General features: G+C 39.0%; 1 protein-coding gene and 1 long non-coding RNA gene across 6 annotated transcripts in view; one reads left to right on the top strand and one right to left on the bottom strand.

The window, feature by feature from the left end:
- Positions 1–25,926, bottom strand: part of LOC140629403 (outer dynein arm-docking complex subunit 2-like) — a 200,155-nt gene that overhangs the window by 84,302 nt on the left and 89,927 nt on the right. For all 5 annotated transcript variants that reach the window (XR_012027236.1, XR_012027237.1, XM_072818854.1 and 2 more), the window contains exons 11-12: positions 16,964–17,152; positions 15,470–15,691 (exon numbers count right to left, since the gene is read on the bottom strand). Coding sequence is in view for 3 of the 5 variants with exons in the window: in XM_072818854.1 (XP_072674955.1) it covers positions 15,470–15,691; positions 16,964–17,152 (411 nt within the window). In the remaining 2 variants the exon portion in view is untranslated. The remainder of the gene's footprint in view (positions 1–15,469; positions 15,692–16,963; positions 17,153–25,926) is intronic.
- Positions 1–25,926, top strand: part of LOC140629406 (uncharacterized) — a 186,646-nt gene that overhangs the window by 103,504 nt on the left and 57,216 nt on the right. The gene's annotated exons all lie outside the window — the stretch shown is intronic.

The following is a 25,926-nucleotide window of genomic DNA, read 5'->3' as shown; positions in this document are numbered from 1 at the left end:
TTCCAAGGGCTCCCTGGATATTGTAGAAGACCACTGAATCACATCAAGCGTAAAAGCATTTCCTAGAGCTGTCCAAGGAAAATTTAAAAACACAAACAAACAAAAAGTGGCTTCAAAGAGTCATTCTGGTATCAGATTTTTAGATGCACTACACTTATAAAAATGCAAAGAATTAAGATTAAAATTCTTGATTCTTATTTTGTAAATCTTTCTGTCAAAGCAGAGTGCTAAATAAATATGAAAAAGAGCTCCTACTGGGTTTCATAAACAACAATTAAAGGGCAGCATGGCCCTAGTGCAGTAATTTTCAATTTTTTCTAAAGCAACAAAAAGCTGTTTTAAAACAAGATCTCATGCATAATCCTAATATGTAAAATGGAAAAACTAGCTGCTCTAATTAAAGTAGGTGACTGCCCCCCACACCAAGCATTGGCTTCCACCTTGCCCTGAGGACTGGGCCCCGATCTCTCCCAGGGGGACCCTAACAGTCCACGAGACACAGTTTGAAATTCCCTCATCTGTGGAAACAGCCCTAAACGAGACATCACAATCATTTATGATGTTATGCCATGTGTTGACAGTGTGGTTTTCGGTACTTCACTGATCTGGGCCTTACATTCCTCATCTGCAAAATGTGTATTTAAACAGGTAACTCACGTCTCCCAGCTCTCACTTTCCATGAATTTATTATATAAAGAAAGGATAAAAAGGAAATAGGAATTCTGCTTCATGCAAGATAGGCTAATAGGGACTGGATTTATCTTCCTGTCTAAAAAAACTTAAAAATAGTAAAATATATAAAGCAATGGCTTTTAAGACACTGGACATCAGGCAAAAAAGGACAATCATCTCTGAGAAAAGGTAAACTCAAGAGGTAAGCCCAACCACTGACCCAGCTCCTGCCTGGAGAGAGCTGGAGTGCAGGGAAAGAGAACCCGAACAAAGCACAGCAGCCTCTCCGAGCTGGGAGGCCAAACTTGGAAGGTTGGAAAGCTGTGATGACTGGAGTCTTCAGGGAAGATTACTGGAGGGGAGAGAACATTCTGAGCACAGAACTCTGGAGATGTGTAGTAGATGCCCATGAAGCTTTAGCACAGAACTGATCAGCACTTGTGTGTGCAGGAAGTACTTACCCAGACAACAATCTTGAAGCTCTTACGGGTCAAATAGTGCCTGATCTCACTACTCAGCATGAAAGCCTTAATAATCTATGGGTTTCAGGTAGAGTAACCAGAAGGCTCTTATCTCAGTAGTGGGTAAGAATTAGCCATAATCTAATTGTGACAACAAAGCATAGAACTGAGGGATGCCTGGGTGGCTCAGTCAGTTAAGCATCTGCCTTCAGCTCAGGTCATAATCTCAGGGTCCTGAGATGGAGTCCCAAGTCAGGCACTCTACTCATCTAGGAGCCTGATTTTCCCTCTGGCCCTGCCTGCTACTCCCCCTACTTGTGTTCTCTGTCAAATAAATAAATGAAATCTTAAAAAAAAAAAAAAGAAAGAAAAGAAAAAAAAAAGCATGGAACTGAAAAGATCAAATTGTTTCTAAGTAATACAACCACATCCTAGGAAAAAAACTCAAGAATATTTATAGAAACGATCAACTCAACACATTAAAATTCTGTGTCTTCCAAGAAGCAGACTCTTCACTATGGAGGGCAAACTGATGGTTACCAGAAGGGAGACGGGAGGGGTGCAAATTGGTGATGGGGATTGAGGAGGGTACTTGTCTGATGAGCACCAGGTGTTCTATGTAACTGTTGAATACTGTACACCTGAAACTAATACTATACTGTATGTTAACTATTCTGAAAATAAAATTAAAAACTTAATTAAAAAAATCCCTCCTACCCCACCGTCAGCGCCTGACATGACCCATGAAAAGGGAAAAAAATTAACCAGTTGAAAGTAAACCAGAAATGACACTAGAACTGTTACTAGAACTGGATTTCATAGGAGCTAGAAAAAAGACTCAGTATATTAAGGAGAGACGTGAAAGATACAGCAAGACCCAAATCTAATCTTAAGAGATGCTATTATACTATCTGAGATATAAAACGCATGAATGGAAATAAAGGTAAATTAAACATTATTAAAAAAAGATTTTTTGAACTTGAAGGCACAGAAATAGAAACATTCCAAATTGAAACACAGAGAGGAAAAAAGACAAAAAATAAAAAATTAACAGAGCCACAGGGAGCTGTGGGAAAATGTCAAGTAGCCAATTATGGGTGAAAATGGAGTTTCCAAAGGACAGTAGAAAAGGAAGAGGACAAAGAAAAGTATTTGAAGAAATAATGGCTCTAAATTTGATGAAAACTATAAGCCTATACATCTAAGAAGTTCAACAAAGCCCAAGCATAAGAAACATAAAGAAAACAATACCAAGGCACATCATAATCAAACTGCTCAAAATCAGCGAAAATGAAAAAATCTTAAAAGCAGTACAACAACAAAAAAAGACATACAAGTAAACAAACATGAGCATGACAGGTTTCTTCTCAGAAATGACACAGGTATGAATAAAATGAAGAAACATGCTTATTGAAGGAAAAAAAAGTCTTTGTAAAATTATATGCCTACCAAAAACATTTTTCTTTTTTTTAATAAATTTAATTTTTATTGGTGTTCAATTTACCAACATACAGAATAACACCCAGTGCTCATCCCGTCAAATGCCCCCCTCAGTGCCCATCACCCATTCACCCCCACCCCCCGCCCTCCTCCCCTTCCACCACCCCTAGTTCATTTCCCAGAGTTAGCAGTCTTCACGTTCTGTCTCCCTTTCTGATATTTCCTACCCATTTCTTCTCCCTTCCCTTCTATTCCCTTTCACTATTATTTATATTCCCCAAATGAATGAGACCATATAATGTTTGTCCTTCCCCGACTGACTTACTTCACTCCGCATAATACCCTCCAGTTCCATCCACGTTGAAGCAAACGGTGGGTATTTGTCATTTCTAATGGCTGAGTAATATTCCATTGTATACATAAACCACATCTTCTTTATCCATTCATCTTTTGATGGACACTGAGGCTCCTTCCACAGTTTGGCTATTGTGGACATTGCTGCTATAAACATTGGGGTGCAGGTGTCCCGGCGTTTCATTGCATCTGTATCTTTAGGGTAAATCCCAGCAGTGCAATTGCTGGGTCGTAGGGCAGGTCTATTTTTAACTCTTTGAGGAACCTCCACACAGTTTTCCAGAGTGGCTGCTCCAGTTCACATTCCACCAACAGTGCAAGAGGGTTCCCTTTTCTCCACATCCTCTCCAACGTTTGTGGTTTCCTGCCTTGTTAATTTTCCCCATCCTCACTGGTGGGAGGTGGTATCTCATTGTGGTTTTGATTTGTATTTCCCTGATGGCAAGTGATGCAGAGCATTTTCTCATGTGCGTGTTGGCCATGTCTAGGTCTTCCTCTGTGAGATTTCTCTTCATGTCTTTTGCCCATTTCATGACTGGATTGTTTATTTGGTGTTGAGTTTAATAAGTTCTTTATAGATCTTGGAAACTAGCCCTTTATCTGATACGTCATTTGCAAATATCTTCTCCCATTCTGTAGGTTGTCTTTTAGTTTTGTTGACTGTATCCTTTGTTGTGCAAAAGCTTCTTATCTTGATGAAGTCCCAATAGTTCATTTCTGCTTTTGTTTCTCTTGCCTTCGTGGTGGATGTATCTTGCAAGAAGTTACTGTGGCCAAGTTCAAAAAGGGTGTTGCCTGTGTTCTCCTCTAGGATTTTGATGGAATCTTGTCTCACATTTAGATCTTTCATCCATTTTGAGTTTATCTTTGTGTCTGGTGCAAGTTAGTGGTCTAGTTTCATTCTTCTACATGTGGATGTCCAATTTTCTCAGCACCATTTATTGAAGAGACTGTCTTTCTTCCAATGGATAGTCTTTCCTCCTTTATCAAATATTAGTTGACCATAAAGTTCAAGGTTCACTTCTGGGTTCTCTATTCTGTTCCATTGATCTATGTGTCTGTTTTTGTGCCAGTACCACACTGTCTTGATGACCACAGCTTTGTAGTACAACCTGAAATCTGGCATTGTGATGCCCCCAGCTATAGTTTTCTTTTTTAAAATTCCCCTGGCTATTCGGGGTCTCTTCTGATTCCACACAAATCTTAAAATAATTTGTTCTAACTCTCTGAAGAAAGTCCATGGTATTTTGATAGGGATTGCATTAAACGTGTATATTGTCCTGGGTAACATTGACATTTTCACAATATTAATTCTGCCAATCCATGAGCATGGAATATTTTTCCATCTCTTTTTGTCTTCCTCAATTTCTTTCAGAAGCGTTCTATAGTTTTTAGGGTATAGATCCTTCACCTCTTTGGTTAGGTTTATTCCTAGGTATCTTATGCTTTTGGGTGCTATTGTAAATGGGATTGACTCCTTAATTTCTCTTTCTTCAGTCTCATTGTTAGTGTATAGAAATGCCACTGATTTCTGGGCATTGGTTTTGTATCCTGCCACGCTACCAAATTGCTGTAGGAGTTCTAGCAATCTTGGGGTGGAGGCTTTTGGGTTTTCTGTGTAGAGTATCATGTCATCGGCGAAGAGGGAGAGTTTGACTTCTTCTTTGCCAATTCGAATGCCTTTAATGTCTTTTTGTTGTCTGATTGCTGAGGCTAAGACTTACAGTACTATGTTGAATAGCAGTGGTGAGAGTGGACATCCCTGCCTTGTTCCTCATCTTAGGGGAAAGACTCCCAGTGCTTCCCCATTGAGAATGATATTTGCTGTGGGCTTTTCATAGATGGCTTTTAAGATGTTGAGGAATGTTCCCTCTATCCCTACACTCTGGAGAGTTTTGATCAGGAATGGATGCTGTATTTTGTCAAATGCTTTCTCTGCATCTAATGAGAGGATCATATGGTTCTTGGTTTTTCTCTTGCTGATATGATGAATCACATTGATTGTTTTACGAGTGTTGAACCAGCCTTGTGTCCCGGGGATAAATCCTACTTGGTCATGGTGAATCATTTTCTTAATGTACTGTTGGATCCTATTGGCTAGTATCTTGTTGAGAATTTTTGCATCCATGTTCATCAGGGATATTGGTCTGTAATTCTCCTATTTGGTGGGGTCTTTGGTTTTGGAATGAAGGTGATGCTGGCCTCACAGAACGAATTTGGAAGTACTTCATCTCTTTCTATTTTTCCAAACAGCTTTAGTAGAATAGGTATGGTTTCTTCTTTAACTTTTGATAGAATTCCCCTGGGAAGCCATCTGGCCCTGGACTTTTATGTCTTGGGAGGTTTTTGATGACTGCTTCAATTTCCTCCCTGGTTATTGGCCTGTTCAGGTTTTCTATTTCTTCCTGTTCCAGTTTTGGTAGTTTGTGGCTTTCCAGGAATGCGTCCATTTTTTCTAGATTGCCTAATTTATTGGCGTATAGCTGTTCATAATATGTTTTTAAAATCTTTTGTATTTCCTTGATGTTGGTAGTGATCTCTCCTTTCTCATTCATGATTTTATTAATTTGAGTCTTCTCTCTCTTCTTCTTTTTTCTCTCTCCTTTTTAATAAGGCTGGCTAATGATTTATCTATCTTATTAATTCTTTCAAAGAACCAACTCCTGGTTTTGTTGATCTTTTCCACAATTATTCTGGTCTCGATTTCGTTGAGTTCTGCTCGAATCTTTATTAACTCTCTTCTTTTGCTGGGTGTAGGATCTATTTGCTGTTTTTTCTCTAACTCCTTTATGTGTAAGGTTAGCTTTTGTATTTGAGTTCTTTCCAGTTTTTGAATGGATGCTTGTATTGCGATGTATTTCCCCCTTAGGACTGCTTTTGCTGCATCCCAAAGATTTTGAATGGTTGTATCTTCATTCTCATTAGTTTCCATGAATCTTTTTAATTCTTCCTTAATTTCCTGGTTGACCCTTTCATCTTTTAGCAGGATGGTCCTTAACCTCCACGTGTTTAAGGTCCTTCCAAACTTCTTGTTGTGATTTAGTTCTAATTTCAAGGCATTATGGTCTGAGAATATGCAGGGGACGATCGCAATCTTTTGGTATCGGTTCAGACCCGATTTGTGACCCAGTATGTGGTCTATTCTGGAGAAAGTTCCATGTGCACTTGAGAAGAATGTGTATTCAGTTGAGTTTGGATGTAAAGTTCTGTAAATATCTGTGAAATCCATCTGGTCCAGTGTATCATTTAAAGCTCTCGTTTCTTTGGAGATGTTGTGCTTAGAAGACCTATCGAGTATAGAAAGAGTAGATTGAAGTCACCAAGTATAAGTGTATTATTATCTAAATATTTCTTCACTTTGGTTATTAATTGATTGATATATTTGGCAGCTCCTACATTTGGGGCATTTATATTGAGGATTGTTGAGTACTCTTGTTGGATGGATCCTTTAAGTATGATATAGTGTCCCTCTTCATCTCTCACTACAGTCTTCGGGGTAAATTTTAGTTTATCTGATATAAGGATGGCTACCCCTGCTTTCTTTTGAGGACCATTTGAATGGTAAATGGTTCTCCAACCTTTTATTTTTTGGCTGTAGGTGTCCTTCTGTCTAAAATGAGTCTCTTGTAGACAGCAAATAGATGGGTCCTGCTTTTTTATCCAGTCTCAAACCCTGCGCCTTTTGATGGGGTCATTAAGCCCGTTCACGTTCAGAGTTACTATTGAAAGGTATGAGTTTAGTGTCACCGTGATATCTATTCAGTCCTTGTTTTTGTGGATTGTTCCACTGAACTTCTTCTTAAAGGGGAATTTTAAGAGTCCCCCTTAAAATTTCTTGCAGAGCTGGTTTGGAGGTCACATATTCTTTCAGTTCCTGCCTGTCTTGGAAGCTGTTTATCTCTCCTTCCATTTTGAATGAGAGCCTTGCTGGATAAAGTATTCTTGGTTGCATGTTCTTCTCATTTAGGACCTTGAATATATCCTGGCAGCCCTTTCTGGCCTGCCAGGTCTCTGTGGAGAGGTCAGCTGTTACCCTAATACTCCTCCCCATAAAAGTCAGGGATTTCTTGTCTCTTGCTGCTTTAAGGATCTTCTCTTTATCTTTGGAATTTGCAAGCTTCACTATTAAATGTCGAGGTGTTGAACGGTTTTTATTGATTTTAGGGGGATCTCTCTATTTCCTGGATCTGAATGCCTGTTTCCCTTCCCAGATGAGGAAAGTTTTCAGCTATGATTTGTTCAAATACATATTCTGGGCCTCTGTCCGGCACCCTTGGGAACCCCAATTAAACGTAGGTTCTTCTTCCTCAGGCTGTCGTTTATTTCCCTTAATCTATCTTCATGGTCTTTTAATTGTTTGTCTTTTTTCCTCAGTTTCCCTCTTTGCCATCAACTTGTCTTCTATGTCACTCATTTGTTCTTCCACCTCGTTAACCCTCGTCGTTAGGACTTCTAGTTTGGAGCCGCGCAGCCCCTCTGCACGGAGCCTCTTCCTCTGCTGGAGCCGCCGCCCGAGCCCCTCGAGCTGCTCCCGCCCCGCAGCCCCCTCCGTGGAGCCACCCCTGAGCCCCTCCGAGCTGCTCCGGGTCCTGCCGTGCGCGCTGCAGCCCTTAGGGAGCTCGGCGCACTCTCCCGGGGCGCAGGTGTCTGTTAGTGTCCCCGGGAGCCCGAGGGCACCCCCGCCCTCCTGGGTCCTGCTCCAACTCCCCGCGAGCCCCTTTCTGCCCGGGAAGGTCGGTGCCGCTCCTGCTCCTCCGGGACGGGGCTCTCCTGTCCTGGGGACACTCGCCCTGGCCTCAGCCCGGCTCCTCGCGGGGCCCTTCCCCCTTGGAGGCCTTTTGTTTCTTTACTTCTTTTTCCCCGTCTTCCTACCTTGGTAGAAGCGCGAACTCTTCTCACTGTAGCATTCCAGCTGTTCTCTCTTTAAATCTCAGACCGAATTCGTAGATTTTCAGGTGATTTGAAGGTTATCTAAGTAATTTGGTGGGGACAGGTGATTTGGGGACCCTACTCTTCCGCTGTCTTGCCCCTCCTCCCCAAAAACATTTTTCAAACACAAAGACAAAATAAAGTCTTTTTCAGAAGTATGAAAGATAAAAGAATTTATCAACAGGGCTATACCAAGAAATGTTAAAAGTCCTTTGGGCAGAAAGAAAATGATACCAGATGGAATCTGCATCTATAGAAAGGAATAAATAGCACTTTTTCCTATTTATTTAAAGTTCTGAAAGTGATATTTGATTATTTACAGCCAAAAGGAAGAACAATGTGGAGTTTATAATATATATAGGAGCCAAATGCATGACAATAGCACATAAGCCAGGAGGACAAAAATGGAAGCATAGTGTTGGATAATTCTTAAACTATATGTTTCTGTGTGTAATAAAACTTGAAGGTACCCTGTGCTAAATTATATATGTATACTGTAAACTCCAAAGCAGCCACTAAACTAACAATAATCATAAAAACTAAATGATAAATAAATAATAAAAACAAAAAGGATAAAATGGAATGCTAAGCAAATATTCAGTAAGAAGACAACAATGAATAAATGGGAAAAAAAGGGAACAAATAAAATGACATTTAAAGCCAACCCGGTCAACAGCACATTAAATGCAAATAGTGTAGACACTCTATAACCTGTCCACAAAGGCAGAAGTTGTGATTTGAATTAAAAAAAAAAAAAAAAAAAGCAAGCCCCTACTACATGCTGCCTACAAATAGTGAATAAATTAAAATACACAAATGGGGTAAAAGTTTAGAAAGGACTACAGAATTTAGCATACTAATTCCAACCAAAAGAAAGCAGGAGAAAAGGCAGATTTCAAAGCAAAGAATATGACAAGGCATCAAGGTGATTTCATACATATAAAGGGGTCTCAAGAAGACATACTATTCCTAAATACTCATGTAGCTAATAAGAGAGCTCTAAAATGCATGAAGAAAAGAACTGATGAGATAGAACTGTAAGAAAGATGTATAATATTTGAACAATATATATATATTATTAAGGGAGATATATCAGCGCTATAAAATTCTCCCAGAAAACTTAAGGAGGAACAATTTCCAACTCATTTACGGAAGCATTACTGTGATAGCAAAACAGAGACATTACAAGAAAAAAATACTACAAACCAACATCCCTCATGAACACAGATGCAAAACTCTAAGCAACATTTTAGCAAATTATGTTCAACAGTGTAGAAAAAGGATAACACACTGTAGCTACATGGGTCCATCCCAAGAATGCTGGGTTGGTTTAACATTTAAAAACCAAATCAATGTGATTCTCCATAATAACAAACTCTAAAAGAAAAGCCATAATATAATCTCAATAGACACAGTAAAAAGCATTTAACAATATCCAGTATCTTTTCCTGATAAAAAAAATTTTCATCGAAGTAGTTATAGAAGGGAACTTACTCAACCTGATAAAAGTCACCTAACAGGGGTACCTGGGTGGCACTGGTGGTTAAGGGCCCAACTCTTGATTTCAGCTCAGGTCTTGATCTTGGGGTATTGTGAGTTCAAACCCCACATTGGGCTCCTTGCTGGGAATAGAGACTTAAAAAAAGTCACCTAACAAAAACCTACAGCCAACAGTAAACTGAACGGTGAAACAATGTATTCCCTCCAAGATCAGGAATAAGACTGGGATATCTGCTCTTATTGTTTTATTCCCAGTATTGCATAGGAATGACTGGCCCATGCAATCAGTAAAAGAGGCATCCAGGTTAGAAATAAAAGGCATCCAGGTTAGAAAAGAAGAAAGAGAAGTCTTTATTTGTAGATGACATGATTATTTATGCGGCAATTGACAATCTGTTTTTGTACGGCTTAAAGAATGAAGAATGTTTTTTGTACAGTTATAATCAGTAATAACAACAACAATAAAAGAAGAATCTGTAACAGAGACTTAATGTGGTCCATAAAGCCTAAAATATTTACTATTTGGTCCTTCAGAGAAAATGGTTGCTGACTCCTGGTCTATGTAGAAAATCTGCTGGAATCTACAAAAGCCTACTAGATCTAATAAATGAATTTAGCAAGGTTGCAGGATATAAGATTAATAACACACAAGATCAATTAAATTTCTATATAACAATGAACAATCAAAAATTGAAAATCTTAAAATTACATTTAAAGTAGCATCAAAAACATTTATATAGGAGTAAATCTAACAAAAGATGTAAAAAACCTATGTGAAGAAAATCACATAATATTGCTGAAAAATAAACATGTAAATAATGGAGAGATATTTCTTCTTTATGAGTAGATGACAATAATGTTAAGATGTCAATTTCCCCCCAAAAGATGTATAGATTCATTGCCCATCCCAAACAAAATCTCAGAAAGCATTTCCTGTAAAAATTAACAAACTGATTAAAAATTTATATGGAAATGTAAAAAGCTAGAATAGTCAAAGTAACTTAAAAAAAGAAAAAGGTAGGAAAACTGACACCACCTAACTTTAAGGCTTATTACAAAGCTACAGTAATTAAGACAATATGGTATTGGTATAAATATAGACAGAACAATGTAACAAAACATATATTCAACTATTTTTTTTCAAGATTGCAAAAGAAATTCAGCAGGGAAAGGGCACTATTTCAACAAAGGATACTCATATGCCCCCCAAATGAACTGCAATTCATTCCTAGGATGGTAAACAAAAATTTACTCAAAATGATTTACAGACTTAAATGTAAAACCAAAAGTTATAGAACTTCCAAAAGAAAACGTGGGAGATCTTTGTGACTATGTGTTAGGCAAATATTTCCTAGACATAACACCAAAAGCACAGTCCATAAAAAAAAAAACAACAACAAAACCACAAGATAAATTAGACTTCATCTACTTTGGGGAGGGGATCATTATCCTGATCTGATCCTGGCTTTGTGGGTATGTGTCTATACCTCACAATTTATTACACTGACACTCTTGATATGTGCATGTCAATTATAAAGTTATTACGTATTTTAAGTTAGAAATGAAATAAGGAAAACATTTGTGTATGTAAGATATTAGAGTTAATCTAACTCACGGAATCCTTAAGTAATCATACATTTCTTTCTCACTTTATTTTTTAAAAATTTTATTTATTTATTCATGAGAGACAGAGACAGAGTGGCAGAGACATAAGAAGAGGGAGAAGCAGGCTCCTTGCAGGGAGACTGATGTGGGACTTGATCCCCAGATCTGGGATCATGCCCTGAGCTGAAGGCAGATGCTCAACCGGCTGACCCACCCAGGTGCCCCTCTTTCTCACTTTAAAGGATAAATGCAGGGGATCCCTGGGTGGCGCAGCGGTTTGGCGCCTGCCTTTGGCCCAGGGCGCGATCCTGGAGACCCGGGATCGAATCCCACATCGGGCTCCCGGTGCATGGAGCCTGCTTCTCCCTCTGCCTGTGTCTCTGCCTCTCTCTCTCTCTCTCTCTCTCTCTCTGTGTGTGACTATCATAAATAAATAATAAAAAAAAAATAAAGGATAAATGCAAATAACGAGTCAATCAGAAAGAAATCTGGGGGTGCCTGGGTGGCTCAGTCCGTTAAGCATTTGCCTTCAGCTCAGGTCATCATCCCAGGGTCCTGGGATCGAGCTTCATGTTGGGCTCCCTGCTCAGTGAGAGCCTGCTTCTCTTTCTCCCCCTGCTCATGCTCTCTCTTGCCATCTCTTTCATTATCTCTCTTCTCCCTCTCAAATAAATAAATAAAATCTTAAAAAAAATAAAGTAGAAACAAGTCTGTATATGACTCTATCTTTGGTATCATCACATAGTTACTGATACCTAAAAGTGCTAAGTAATTCAATAGCATATCACCAATAGACCATCCCCAGCACTCCAGGGAATATCTGGAATGTGAGGAAAGTGCATAAGACCCATACAATTACAGAAAGAGTTTTCATCAGCAGAAAAGATTATAGTTCTATCAAGCATTAACTATGTGGACTACAGAGAGGCACTGAGAGTTCTTGGGTGATCTCAGCCTCTAAAGTCCATTTCCTTGACTCAAAAGTATTAGTGATATTTTTTGTTTTGGTGCCAGGCTTCAAGGACTAGAGGGTGTGTTTGCTTCTGGGTTCATCTTCTCCACTCTCTGGAATGCCACCTTAGTCTGGGAGGCTGCCAAGATGGCCCTTGCAGGTCCACCCAATGTGAACTGTTCCTTCTACTCTCTGCTGGACCCACTTCTGGTTGTATTTTCTGCAATCTCTTCAATTTCCTGCCTTCTAGAAAAGTGATAGGCTCTAATGTAGCTTTCACCTGCCTGGTATAGACATTTGCAAAACAAATCCAGTCACCATGGGGAAGGGAGCTTAATGCTGTTTATAGGTGCTCATCATCTTTCTATCTGATCACTTTTTCTGTCTTAGGAAAGGGCTTGTCTTGCTCAGTTTTTCCTGCAACTTCTTTTCCTCCTTGTATTACTTTCTTATGTTACGGTTTTGTTATGATTAGCAGTAACTGTTATATCTCCTAGACTTATGCTTTCAATAGAGTTGCCAACAGATCTGCATGCATGTTCACCAGGTTTTATAATAATGCAAGTCCCTGTACTGATACTTTTGAGAAGAGATCTGTGTAAAATCATAAAGAGGATAAAGAGTGCATTATTCCTCTCATGTCGCATTTACCAGGGCAGGCGATTTCTTAGTTTGTACAGAACTTCTTATCTGGAAAGGCTCTAACCCCAGGATTATTTTTCAACATAATTGAGTCAGGAAATCCTTATTGATCACTTCGCAGTTTTTAAACACAAAACCTTTGGAAACTCCCTCTTCCTCTGGCTTCTAGAACTCCTAGGTAACCTGTTAACTTCCCAAGGTTACTTTGACAGCTCTTCTTCCTAGCCTACATGCTCCGTGAATACAAATATAGACATTTCCCAGGCTTCTCTAAACTCTCTGCCAAAAACAACTTATCTACCCTTGTTCGTGACTTTTTACCTCTCACTGATACTTCCTGATCTTCCCCTCTCCTGCCTCTAGACTTGTGCTGTCCAATAAGAAAGCCACTAGCTGGGGATCCCTGGGTGGCTCAGCGGTTTAGCGCCTGCCTTCAGCCCAGGGCGTGATCCTGGAGTCCCGGGATCGAGTCCCACATCGGGCTCCCTGCATGGAGCCTACTTCTCCCTCTGCCTGTGTCTCTGCCTTTCTCTCTCTCTCTCTCTCTGTCTCTCATGAATAAATAAATAAAATCTTTGGGGAAAAAAAAAAAGAAAGAAAGAAAGCCACTAGCCACTGGTGAGAACCTGAAACATGGCTAGTCCCAATGGAGGTGTACCGCCAGTATGCAACAGAAATACTATATACATATACACATACACCCATATATATGTGTGTGCATGTGTGAAATAGTATTGATTAAATGTAGAAGTAAAAATATTTTGGATATAATAGGTTAAATAAAATATGTCACTAAAACTAATTTCACCTCTGTTTATCTTTTCTGAAATTCTACCCCCTAGAAAGTTTAATGTTACATATTTGGCTTACTTTACATTTGTACTGGACAACACTGCACTAGACCAGAAATTCAAACTGACCATTTAAATCGAACACAGTAGAAACTGAAACCAATCTATTCCAGACCCTCAAGCCTGCTCACTGTTATTATGGAATAAACATCGGTTGGCATGAGACAGGTTGTGTAACATCAGCTGCTGTTGTTAAGGAAAAGGTAAGATGAAGGAACTAACTCTAGGATAAATTACTCATGAACCGGGTGACAGGATGAGTCTGGTAATTGTCAACCTTGCTCCTGGGCAGCTGTAATGGGAATGTATGTAGGACTGGGAAATAACACTATAAGATTTTGACTAGAAAGGCACAGTAGCAATTAGGAATGAAAACAACTGGGGATTTGCCAAAATAGTGGATAATGTTTATATGGATTTGGAGTAAAAAATGTTAGCAGTTACACATTGTGACACTCACAGCAGGTACTGTTAACCAAACAAATATGCCAAATATTTTCTTGCATGATCTTGGGTGATAGAATCTTCCTCTTCACCTAGCTCCAAATCTGGAGTCATTTTTGACTCAACCCTTTCCTTAGTCCTCATACCCAACCACTACACCAAGCCCAGTTTATTCTACTGATACTCACTCACCACATCCACATTTATTTCCTCCTTAAAGAAAACCAGAGAGGGGTGCCTGGGTGGCTCAGTTGGTTATGTGTCCTCCTTGACTTGGGCTCAGGTCATGATCTCAGGGTTGTGAAACTGAGCCCTGAATGGGGCTCTGCGCTGAGTGTTGAGCCGGGTTAAGACTCTCTCTCTCTCTCTCTCTCTCTCCCTCTGCCCCCCCATCCCCTCTCATGCGTACGCTCTCTCTAAAAACAAAACAAAACAAAACAACAGAAAGGAGACATGGGTCCATATGCTGCCTCCACAGTCCCAAGAGGGAGAGCTTAGGATTAGGGCTGCCTCTATATCATGACAGAGTAACTTACAAAAAACAATATCCTGTTCTTTACAGTTATTCTCTGGTAGAAATAACAGGTAGTTAGGAAGGCAAATAGGCAAGATGGAGAGGCCCTCAAGAGACCTTGAGATGAGGAGGAAAGAAAGGGTCTAGGGCTAAAAAACCCTTGTTTTCTTTCTTGGCTTTTCTCTTTCCTGTCCCCTCCCTCTAATAATTTTTATTGCCTTCTTTTTCTAGCACATATAAGCTGTGGGTGGGTGAACAGAGTTTCATCACTTTACATAGCAGAATACAATTCCTAAGTGATTTTTGGGTTATCCATTGGCTTGCCTTAGAAGAAATGATTCAGAATTGCATGTGCAGCTGGCATGTATGTCAATTAAACCATAAACCTTAATAAATTTTAAAACTTTGAGTAGCCTAGAAATTCTCTTTTTAAACTGGCAGTTGTCTCCGCATATGTTATATTTCAGACACTGTATTATGCTACTTAATTTTTACAGTTTAATTTTTTTAAGGCTATACTGACAGCATGTTAGGTTGGGCAAGTCTTGTTCAAGACCAGAATGTATAGATATATAAAGGTCTATGTGCAGAAACTCTCCTACCTGTGTATTGACTAAAGGCAAAGAAAATTTGATGCACAGATTTTTTTGTTAGAGAAAATATGTCTTTAAATTGGTCCTTTGCTATTACAGTTAAGACTGTCAGGTTGTAGTCTAGTTGTTGTTTCAGTCAGCTCCTTTGCTGTTGAGTTCATGCCTCTATTTTGTTATTTAAGTGCTAAGTAAATAATATATTAAGTAGAATTATGAATGCCAGTGATTATTTATGCACTGTACATTTTTAAAATCAATTCAAACTACAGAGCAATTATTTAACTAAGTATGTTTTAATTCTTTAAGAAAAATTCGATCTCCAACTTTTCTGCAGCATAAACCATGCTAACACATAGCTCAACTGCAGCCACGACCCAACAAGTAGGCAGTTTTGTGTGTCCAAATACCCCTCATCAGTGAAACTTTATTGTTATGTAAGTTTCTTTTCAGCCTCCATCTACCTAATTTGGACTAAACCATAAAGTCAACCATACCTTTACAGTCAATCATACCTTTACCGCACCATTCTCGTGAATGGTGATGCAGTTATCTGCATCTTCTGAGAGCTGGTACAAGGCTTGAACTGTTGCTCGATGTACGTTGGCATCATTTGATTTCAGATAACGCACTAATGGAGCCACTGCTTTGTACTCGCCAAAGGCCACTCTATTTCTGCCCCACATACAGCAACGTGAAATAGCTTCTGCTAGATGACGCCTCAGTTTATCATTATTCTGCACAAAGGAAATGAATTGTGGTATATGTATTGCAATGGACCTGTGAGGTCATGTTTCTGTGCTAGATGTTTATTACCCAATAAAATGCCAATGAGTCAAGGGAAAAAGGCTAGCAGGCTGGTCAGATGGTGTCTTGAAGGAAATTAGTATTCTCCTGGTCCCCCATGGGCCAAGGTTCAATCCTGAGTTTTCTTTTTATGGCTTTAAATTTTTTTAAATTTCTTTTTGCTGACTACTGAATGTAGTCAATACACTCAAAAGTGATCAAGTGTCTGGCATTTATTATTTGCTCAAGGATTTATTCCTTTTTGAGCAAGTGCTTTAGTTAAAAAAATAGTTAAAGAATATTGGGCATTCTTACGGGGGGCATTTCACTTTACTGGGATAGGTGATTAACTTTATACCTTTACCCTAGGAATACTTCTACATCAGTAATACACCTTGGTCCCCAAGAGGGAGAAGACAATGCAGCAAACAATGACATGTTTCAGTCTGCCACATTTCTTTCTCTATCCTTTATCCAGACTATATTCTTCTTCTTCTATGTATACTTACTCCTACAGGTATAATATAACTAAACAGGATATAGTTTTCTGTTTATTATATTTTTCTCCTTATTGAGGCAACAACTTGATGTCCTTAAGTGAATTTGGAACTCAGTGTTAGGCTGGCCCTAAAAAGTCTTCTAAACCAAGCATCCTTCCAGTGATGGAATTTTTGCTCTGAGATTTTCCTGCCAAGAGGTAGCCCAAGCTATGCTCAAATACTTCTGGTCATGGTGAAGTCATTATCTCCCAAGGCTGCTTATTCTATCTGGCACAGCCCTGAATAAATAATACAGTGGTTGCCAGAGTCTTCCAGCCCAAGAATGCCATCGATCCAAGCTTTTAAGCCTGGGGAGGAACATTTATCTTCTTAAGTTGGCATGAACAATTATCTTAAAGATAATGATAATGATGGTGGGGATAGAAGATGATAGCTAATACTTCTACAATAACATTTATGTTTGCTACCACTTTACTTCCCAGTAATAAATAAAAAACAGCCTCTATTTTATAAGGATCTTGCACATAAAATTACACAGTTTGAATACACTTTTGCATTGATTAGTCTCAGAGAAATTAAATGAGGTGACTCAAAATCTCATACTTCATAGGTGATGGATATTAAGCTTGAATCCAGGTCTCTGGACTTTAAGCTTATTTTTTTTATTATTCCATGATATTTTATGACAATACACACTGAATATAAAAGGATGTTGTTACTTACTGTATTTGCTAGTTTGGACAATAAAGGGACAACTCCAAGATCTGTAATAGCAGCTAAATTTTCTTGATCTTTTGCAATGTTGGTAATAGCAGCACATACACTTGCCAAAACTTCTTTATTATCTGATTTCAGTAAATTGACAATAAGTTCCAAACCACCAACAAAGCAACGAACCATTTCTCCAGCATCCTAGAGAACAATTAAAAACAAAAGATGTTACCAAAAATAATCTTATGATTAATAGTTTTTTAAAAAGTAGAAAGTAATGATAAGGCTGTGAGGTACACTTTTGGCATAAAAAACAAATTCAGTTTATTTCCTTATTATACATATTTCTATGTATGTAAGTATATGTATAATTACACACACAATTCAGTTTCAACAAATATTAATTGAACAACTACTATGTGAGTTACCATGCTAACTACTGGGGATATAGAAGTTAGTAAAATACAGTGGAGTCTTATTATTTGCAGTAGCTGTATTTTATAAAGACATCACAAAAATTGAATTCGTAAATATTGAACCATTGTTTCTAGGGGAAATGCAGCATTAGCTTCCTACACACTTCTGGTCACAATTTTGTCAACTGATCAGTATATAACCTTGTTTTATGTGTGTTTCTGCTTAAAGATTTCTTGTTTCATAAATTGTTAATTCATTAATGTTGAATTTGTAGACACTACACTGTAAGTCATGCCAGAGGGAAGCTTATCTAACACACAAATTTTTTCCCTAAGGCACATCACAGCCTTCTGATGCTTAGGAAGACCAGAGAGCACTGAGGGGGTACTACAATGGCAGCCATGACAAAAAGTGAAATCACCAACAAAACCAACAAAGATATGAAAAATGTGCCATTGAGTAGACTACAAAATGGATGCTTATTAATAAATAGTATGAGAGCTAAGACAAGAAGGCAGAGTGTCATCTTGTTCAACCCCAGCTGAGAATATGCATTTTAGGTGACTCAAATTTTTCACCTCTCTGTGTATGTCCAAGAATGACCACAGAAGTGTTCTAAATATTGATTTGAGGGTTACATTTTAGCAAGTAAGCAAAAATTCCCAAACTGAATTTGTGAAGAATATAGATTAACTGTGTATACCTTTTTGCCATTGTATTACTTGCAATCCAGTGGGGAGTAGGGACATTAAGAAGTATAATGGAGACACCTAGGTGGCTCAGTCTGTTAAACAACCAACTCTTGGGCAGCCGGGGTGGCTCAGCAGTTTAGTGCTGCCTTCAGCCTAGGGTGTGATCCTGGAGACTGACCCGGGATCGAGTCCCATGTCGGGCTCTCTGCATGGAGCCTGCTTCTCCCTCTGCCTGTGTCTCTGCCTCTCTCTCCCTCTCTCTGGTCTCTCATATATAAATAAATAAAATCTTAAAAACAACAACAACAACACAACCAACTCTTGGTTTTGGCTCACATCATGATCTCAGGGTCCTGAAAGAGAGAGCCCTGTGTGGGGCTTTGTGTTCAGTGGGTAGTCTTCTTGAAGTTTCTCTCCCTCTGCCCCTTCCCCCAATTCTCTCTAAAATAAGCAAATAAAAAAAAAAGGAATAATTATAATGAATAGCACTAAGGGGAAAGATTCAAGGACTGCCACCAAAAGGATGTTTATTAACTAAGTCTAAAAGATGAGGAGTTAACCAGTGTGAAAGGGATTCAGGGTGGAGGAATCATCATGAAACAGAGTGAGAGGAGGTGCCTTTTTTTTAAAGTGCAAAATAGAGCATAAACTTACTAAGATCTTGAAGGGTCTTTATTGTGAGCTTTGGTAGAGAACATGGAGTTCATTTTAAAGGTGCAAGAAAGCCACTCAAAAGGTTTGAGTGTGTGTTGGTGGGAGGGTGGGGAGTGGGGAAGAGGATTTTATCAATTTTGTTTCACAGTAGACCTCTCTGGATTACAGAGTTGAGGTTAGGGCAAAGCCTGGTGCTGGAAACTCAGGCTATTTCACTTCACTAGGTTCAGGTAAGAGGTGGTGGCAGTTTGGATGCAGGTGATGATCTAGCTCTGGAGGAAGGAGTGTGGGTTTGTGAGTGTTGACTGGTGAAGATAAGGACCAGGGACTCAATAATGATTTCCCTGCTCCTAGCTTTACCTAATTGCGTTAATGTTGGGAAAGCAGGGTATTGTTTTGTTTTCTAGAGGTGAGAAAGGATGGTACTTGATATTAGTGGCCTGATTTGAATGAAGTGCCTATGAGACATTTATGTGGAGACATCAGAAGTCAGCTGGATATACTGGTGTTTGGAGCTCAGGGAAGAAAACCAGGCTGGAGTTGTAGATTGGGAAGGCGTCAGCATGAAGTCTGTAACTGAGATAATGTGTGTGAGAGGTGGGGTGTGAGGGATGAGGGCTCTCTGTACCAGAGCCTAGAGAATGGACAGGAAAAGAATTTGTCAGAGGAGCCTGAAAACAGATAGTTGCATGGAAATCTTCACCTCCCCTGATGCATGGCAGTGCCTGTGTGATGACCAATTATTTGGCTCCATGGCTTTCTCAGGTAACAGAAATGAATACTTTTGGAGGGCCAATTACATATTGGAAACTTTGCATAAATTATCTCAGTTAAACTTTGTAATAACCATGGAAAGTAGATATTATTTCCATTTTATTTAATTTTTTTCTTTTTCTTTTTTAAATTTTTTATTTATTTATGATAGTCACAGAGAGAGAGAGAGAGAGAGGCAGAGACATAGGCAGAGGGAGAAGCAGGCTCCATGCACCGGGAGCCCGACGTGGGATTTGATCCTGGGTCTCCAGGATCGCGCCCTGGGCCAAAGGCAGGCGCCAAACCACTGTGCCACCTAGGGATCCCTTTTTTTAAAAAAATTTTTTATTTATTTATGACACTCACACACACACACAGAGAGAGAGAGGCAGAGGGAGAAATTATTTCCATTTTAGATTTCAAAGATGTTTAGATTTCATAAACTAGACTGTATCCCTCAAGGGGCCATGTTCTAGTTATCTTGGTGAAATTTATAATCATAAACCTGAACATCCCATCCCCATATCCCCCAAATTCTTCTGTAAGGATAAAATCCTTGTGGCATGTGTGCCCCTGGCTTCCCTGTCTCACCTTCTCTGCCTTGATTTCCCTTTTCAACACGCCCCGCCCCATGCAAGCCCTAAGCCAGTACCTAATGCCAATAATTAATAATCAGAATCCTGACACTCATTTTCTGAGAATGGGGTTCATTAAGTCTGGGGTGGGGCCTATAATTTTTTTTTAATTTTAGAAATCTCTCCTGTGATTCTAAACTTCAGTCAGTATTGAAAATACTGCTTGTGCAGGACCTTCAAGTTATTGTCCTCAAACATGCTATGTGCATGTCTCTGTCTTTGTGTATGGCTTTTTTTTTTTAATTTTTTTTTATTTATTTATGATAGTCACAGAGAGAGAGGGGGGCAGAGACACAGGCACAGGGAGAAGCAGGCTCCATGCACCGGGAGCCCGACGTGGGATTCGATCCCGGGTCTCCAGGATCGTGCCCTGGGCCAAAGGCAGGCACCAAACCGCTGTGCCACCCAGGGATCCCGTGTATGGCTTTTTTGTCTATTTTCTGACTAGCTTGGAACTTTCCATGTGGTCTCAGCTGCTGACTAAGGTATCATTCTCTTCAGGGAGCTTTCCTGAACTTTGAGTCTGGGTTAAGCTGCTCTTAGTATAATACCTGGTTCTTCTATATTAGAGCACTTACTATTTTCTGCAGTAGTGGCTTATTTGCCTTTGACCTAGAACATAAGTTCCAGGAGGACAGGGGCTCCTTCTGTCTTGTTTATTGCTCTAGGCCCAATTTCTGTGAAGGTTTCTCTGCCAGTTTCTAGAAACCCCATTGAATTAATTTGCAAACTCATAGCTACATAAGGAAGCTTTCACTGAGGACATAAACCAAACTGAACTTCTAGTTATTGGTGAAGGAAGGACCCCAGTCAGGTCCTCCCCAGGTGTAAGTGGAAAGTATCTTTTCCACATCATGTTGCCTCTCCTGATTGCTGTGGGAAGTGTGTGAGCAGTATTACTGGCCTTGTTCCCAGTACCACACTTAAATACAATTTCTGCTAGGACATATGTTCACATTCTGATGTATTAATAAAATTATTTTGAAAATATTTGCCATTTTCCCTAAAATTCTATAAGAAAGCCTTTTATATAAGACAAAAGAAATGACTATACTTTGAATTGTATTCTACATTGCCACCTTCTCACTTCTATGCACTAGGATGCAACCACATTGAAAGATTAAAGTGTTAATTTACTAACCTTCAGTCAAATACACTACATAATTTAATCCAAATTTCCCCTTTGAAGCACTTAGTAGTAGTAGTAGTAGTTGTTGTAGTACTACTTCTAAGGAAAACCTTAGAGAAGTGAATTAGTATGTGGAAAGTGAGATGATAAATGGCACAGTGTGTCTGAATCCATGTCTGCTTGACTCCAAAGCCACTCAACAATACTGCTGTTATGTAAACCCCTACCACACACGTGGTCTGGATGAAATAAATTCATAATCCTAACCACATACTTGGTCCAGATGTACATGTAAACTCAAAAGCAAAAACAATGGCTCTCAGAATTTCAGGGAACTTCAAAAGTGTAGCCCCAAAACTTCAAGTGACATTATGTGTATCAATAAGCTAATTTACTTGTCAATTATGAAGTTATAGAACAATTCTTTTTCTCTAGAAAGACTAGAGGATTATCAGGAAGATGATGGTGGCATAGTTTTTTAATCTTCCTAAAGAAACAGAGAAATTAGTGGCAGCAAAACAAAAATACAGAAACTCTAGATGACAAGGTATCTTCAAAGATCCCCAAGAATACACAGATTGGGACAAACTACCAAAACTACATGCTGTAAGAAACCAGAAATCTACAGAGAGAAGGCAGAAGGACTTGTGAAGGCCCTAGAACCAGGGAGTCCAGGCTGCCACCAGGTCTCACTGGAAAGCTCTGGAAAGCTCAGGAGCAGCCCCAATGGACTTTCTGGGCTCTGATTAATAGATAAGACCAACATGTCTCCAGGTCTGACAGTGCTGTAGCATTCTGTGGTCTGAGTTCTGTGAATCCATAATACCAACAATTGAAAGTAGTGGTTAAAGTCCTGTACTAAGGAAGAACTACTGGGAGTTGCATCCAAACAGGAAGACAGGGATAATGGGATGAAGGAATGATACAGTCCAGGTAAAAAGGGGTGAGGGGAAGCAAAGGAGCCTGAGTCTCCTCTCCATCACTTGGAAAATAAGAGGAGTGAGATCTTGAGAAGCATGAAATTAGAAAAACAACTCTGGTCCACACTTCCCTCCTAAAACACCATGAAAACTCATTTCACTTAAAACTGAGCAAAACAAAAAGATTACAGTCAATTCCATATGGAGTTAATATAAGAAAAAGAATGAGCTGAAAGAAAATCACAGAAGCAATGAAAAAATACCAATTAGAATTATCAAAGCTCATGAATTAGGTGATTAGTAAAAAACCAATCTTAAAGGCAGGTGTAACCTATCTGCAAAGGATTAGAAATGAAAGAAAAAGTCATTTTGAAAATGAAGAGTAAACTAGAAGGAATGCAAAAACAAAAACAAAAAAAACTAGAAGGAATGCAAAAATGAATATACATAATAGGTAATATCTTTAAATAAACAGAATATGTGAAGAGTCTAAAATGATGGGGGGAAAGCTAACAAAAACTTCAGGAGACTAGGCAGAGAAAATAACACACACATAGTAAGTCCTGAAGAAGGAAACAAAACATAATAATAGAGAAAATTTTTAAAACTATGATTTAAGAAACCTGAAATAAATAGAATCTGAGAGTATATTGGAAAGTCACCATATACACCTGGGAAAATTGGCCCAAAATGTGCTAACATAGAGAAATATTCTAGTACAACTGCTGGACTTTAATAAAAAAGAAAAAAAAATTATTTGGTCATCTAAGCAAAAAGACCAGGTCACTTCTAAGGGAAAGAATAAGATATTATCTTTAGCCTTTTCAGTAGTGATGTTTTTATGCTGAGGGAAAGAGAATAACATATGCAGACTATCTCAAGAGAAAATGTGAATCAATGTTTTAATATCCAGCCAAAATGACCTTCAAGTATAAAACTGTTATAAATGTGGAAGACTCCAGGGAATGTGAACACAGGCCCTTCTGAGGAATCGACTTGAGACTGACAGATCTCCAAAAAGACTAGAAAGACATTGACAAAAGGATGGAAGGTTTCTTAAAATGCTCTAAGGCTTCATTTCCTTCAGGATGAGGTTTAAGTCATTAGCATGATTCAAGTGTTTTCCCAGTCTGGCTCAACCTTACCTTCTGGTCTTTTTTTTTTTTTTTTTTTTTTTTTTTTTATTTTATTTTATTACCTTCTGGTCTTACTTCTAAGTGTATACTTTTGTATAAACTATTTTGCAGCCTCTAGGCTTACTGGTGTTCCCTAAAGTGCCATGTTCTTTTACATTTGTGCCTATGTCACTTTCTTTACCTGGATGCCCTTCTAAGCTCCCAGAAAATCCTACTCAGCCCTGAAAAGTGACTCCTTTTAATAGCAGCTTAAATAATATTTCCCCCATAAAATCCACCCCCTCCCCTTCTTAGTATGGTACTCCTACCCTCCACATTTCTGAAGCTGCTTTCCTCTCAAATCCATTCCTTCATTCTCCCATATTTGCCACAACTTGATTTTGTTTGAGTGTCTAACTCTCACACAGAAGCACTTGGAGAAAGTGCTTCTATGCCTCAGAGGTAATTCTTGACTGGCCTAAGCCTATCATGGAAGTCTCATTCCCTTGACCATTATTTGTTTAGGGCTGGGCTAGATATGGCCCAGTTATGATCAGTGAGTTCTGAGATAATGTCACCCAGGAATCCTCTGGAAGTTTTCCTGTTTATAATAATCATCACAGGTCATATTGAGAATGACAGAGCCTGGAATCAACCAGGCCTAAAATCCACTTTGGCCATTTAAAACCAATGGCATTTGTAGCAACAGTTTTCATTCTATTGTAATGATTTTCTTTTTTTTTTTTTAATTTTTATTTATTTATGATAGTCACAGAGAGAGAGAGAGAGAGAGGCAGAGACACAGGCAGAGGGAGAAGCAGGCTCCATGCACCGGGAGCCCGACGTGGGATTCGATTCCGGGTCTCCAGGATCGTGCCCTGGGCCAAAGGCAGGCGCCAAACCGCTGCGCCACCCAGGGATCCCTTGTAATGATTTTCTAATGGGTCCTTTCCCCGTTATTTGTGAGCTCTTTAAGAACAGAGCTGTCTGGTCTTGTTCTTTGTTTCTCATTTGGAATGTGGTCTAATGTCTGTCACAGAGTAGACTTTCTTTTAAGAAAATTATTTATTTATTCATGAAAGACAGAGAGAGAGAGAGAGAGAGAGAGAGAGAGAGAGAGAGAGGCAGAGGGAGAAGCAGGCTCCCTGGGGGAATCTGATGTGGAACTTGATCCCAGGACCCCAGGGCATGACCTGAGCCAAAGGCCTGAGCCACTCAGGTGCCCCTCACACAGGAGACTTCCAATAAATGTTTGACGAATTGTGAAAAAAATAAAAATAATGAGGGAACTATGACTTTAGGATACTTAGCCACAGTCACAAATACTAAAAAGCAAAGACCATTAATTATGTATTGATAGTATAACTATGTAAAAGTAATCTAAGTGGGTAAGACCAATTCAACCTCACAGTCTTCCTGGTTGTCTTGCTGCTTTATCAGTAGAGACAGTGAGTCACAGCGCTGGGGCCATACTGGAAGAAATAACAAAAGTGATCACATCTGCTTCTGCTCCAAGAACTTCCTAAGGTGCATGGTATGAGATAGAGGGAGCCAAAATCTCAATGAGATCATGGGCATGGCTCACCAAGGTCTTATAATGTTTACAATCTGTGGGACAGTGAAATGTTAGACTCAAGCCTACAGGTCCTGCCAAAGTTTGTTTATTTGCTTGGAAGGTGAGATTTCTCTCTCTCTCTCTCTCTCTCTTTTTCCCTTTTAGGTTTAAAGATTCTAAACATACGACATCTTGACTCACATAGTTTCTATGGAAAGGGAGACAGTATATTTGAGAATGGAAAAAGTAATTATTCTGCCAAAACTGTCTTTCACTAATGCTAAACAACTGGGCAAATTTAACACATTTTCCACCTTCTCACATATCTTAAAAACTAGGCCTTGCCAACTCGCCACTGGTGTGATATTGGTTGTGCACAATTCACATTTTCATCTGTCATGCAAAAACCCCCAATTAGAATAATAATAGTAATAACAATGAAAACAGTCTAGCTTTTTGCAGTTTACAAAGGATTTCCACAAAGCTATCTCCTTTGATCCTCACAGCTCTGCCTTTGGGAGGCATGATACACCTCCCCCCCTTTTATAAGATGGGAAGGGTCAAGGTTCATGAATAGTTAGTGACAAAACTAAAAATCCACTTTATGTTTCCTGATTTCTCATTTCTGCTATACGCTGTGTGCTTAGACCAGAAAATACCAACAATTATATCTACCAGATTAGACCTAGTTATAAACAGTGAGAAGAGTCTTCACAATTTAGAGGATTAAAAATTCCAAAGAGATGAAGCTACTTTGCCAATGACAGTCCATAAGACAAACAAAACAGTAATTGAAAGAGAGAATATGAAACACCTTTATAATGCTATTAAAGCTTGAATGTGTAATCAAGCAGGAAAAAGTGTCAAGTTCAAATTAACCGAAGTTAAGTCAAATACACAAAATAGGACGAAAAATGTAAAGTAACAAAATACTTTTGGTTAAAATTCAACTAATAGGAAAATATTAAGGTGTTATTTACAGATTAATGAATAAAACAGAAAATTGGATGTTTGGGCATAGAGCAATTATACTAATGGGTATGAAATTCCTTCTCTTGCCTCCAGCGAAAAGAACTGGCAGTTTTCTGATGAGGTGAGATATACA

Source organism: Canis lupus, assembly GCF_048164855.1.
Source record: "Canis lupus baileyi chromosome 5 unlocalized genomic scaffold, mCanLup2.hap1 SUPER_5_unloc_2, whole genome shotgun sequence".
NCBI classification, from domain to species: domain Eukaryota; kingdom Metazoa; phylum Chordata; class Mammalia; order Carnivora; family Canidae; genus Canis; species Canis lupus.
The sequence above is the reverse complement of the archived record's forward strand: the minus strand, read 5'-3'. Positions and strand labels throughout refer to the sequence as shown.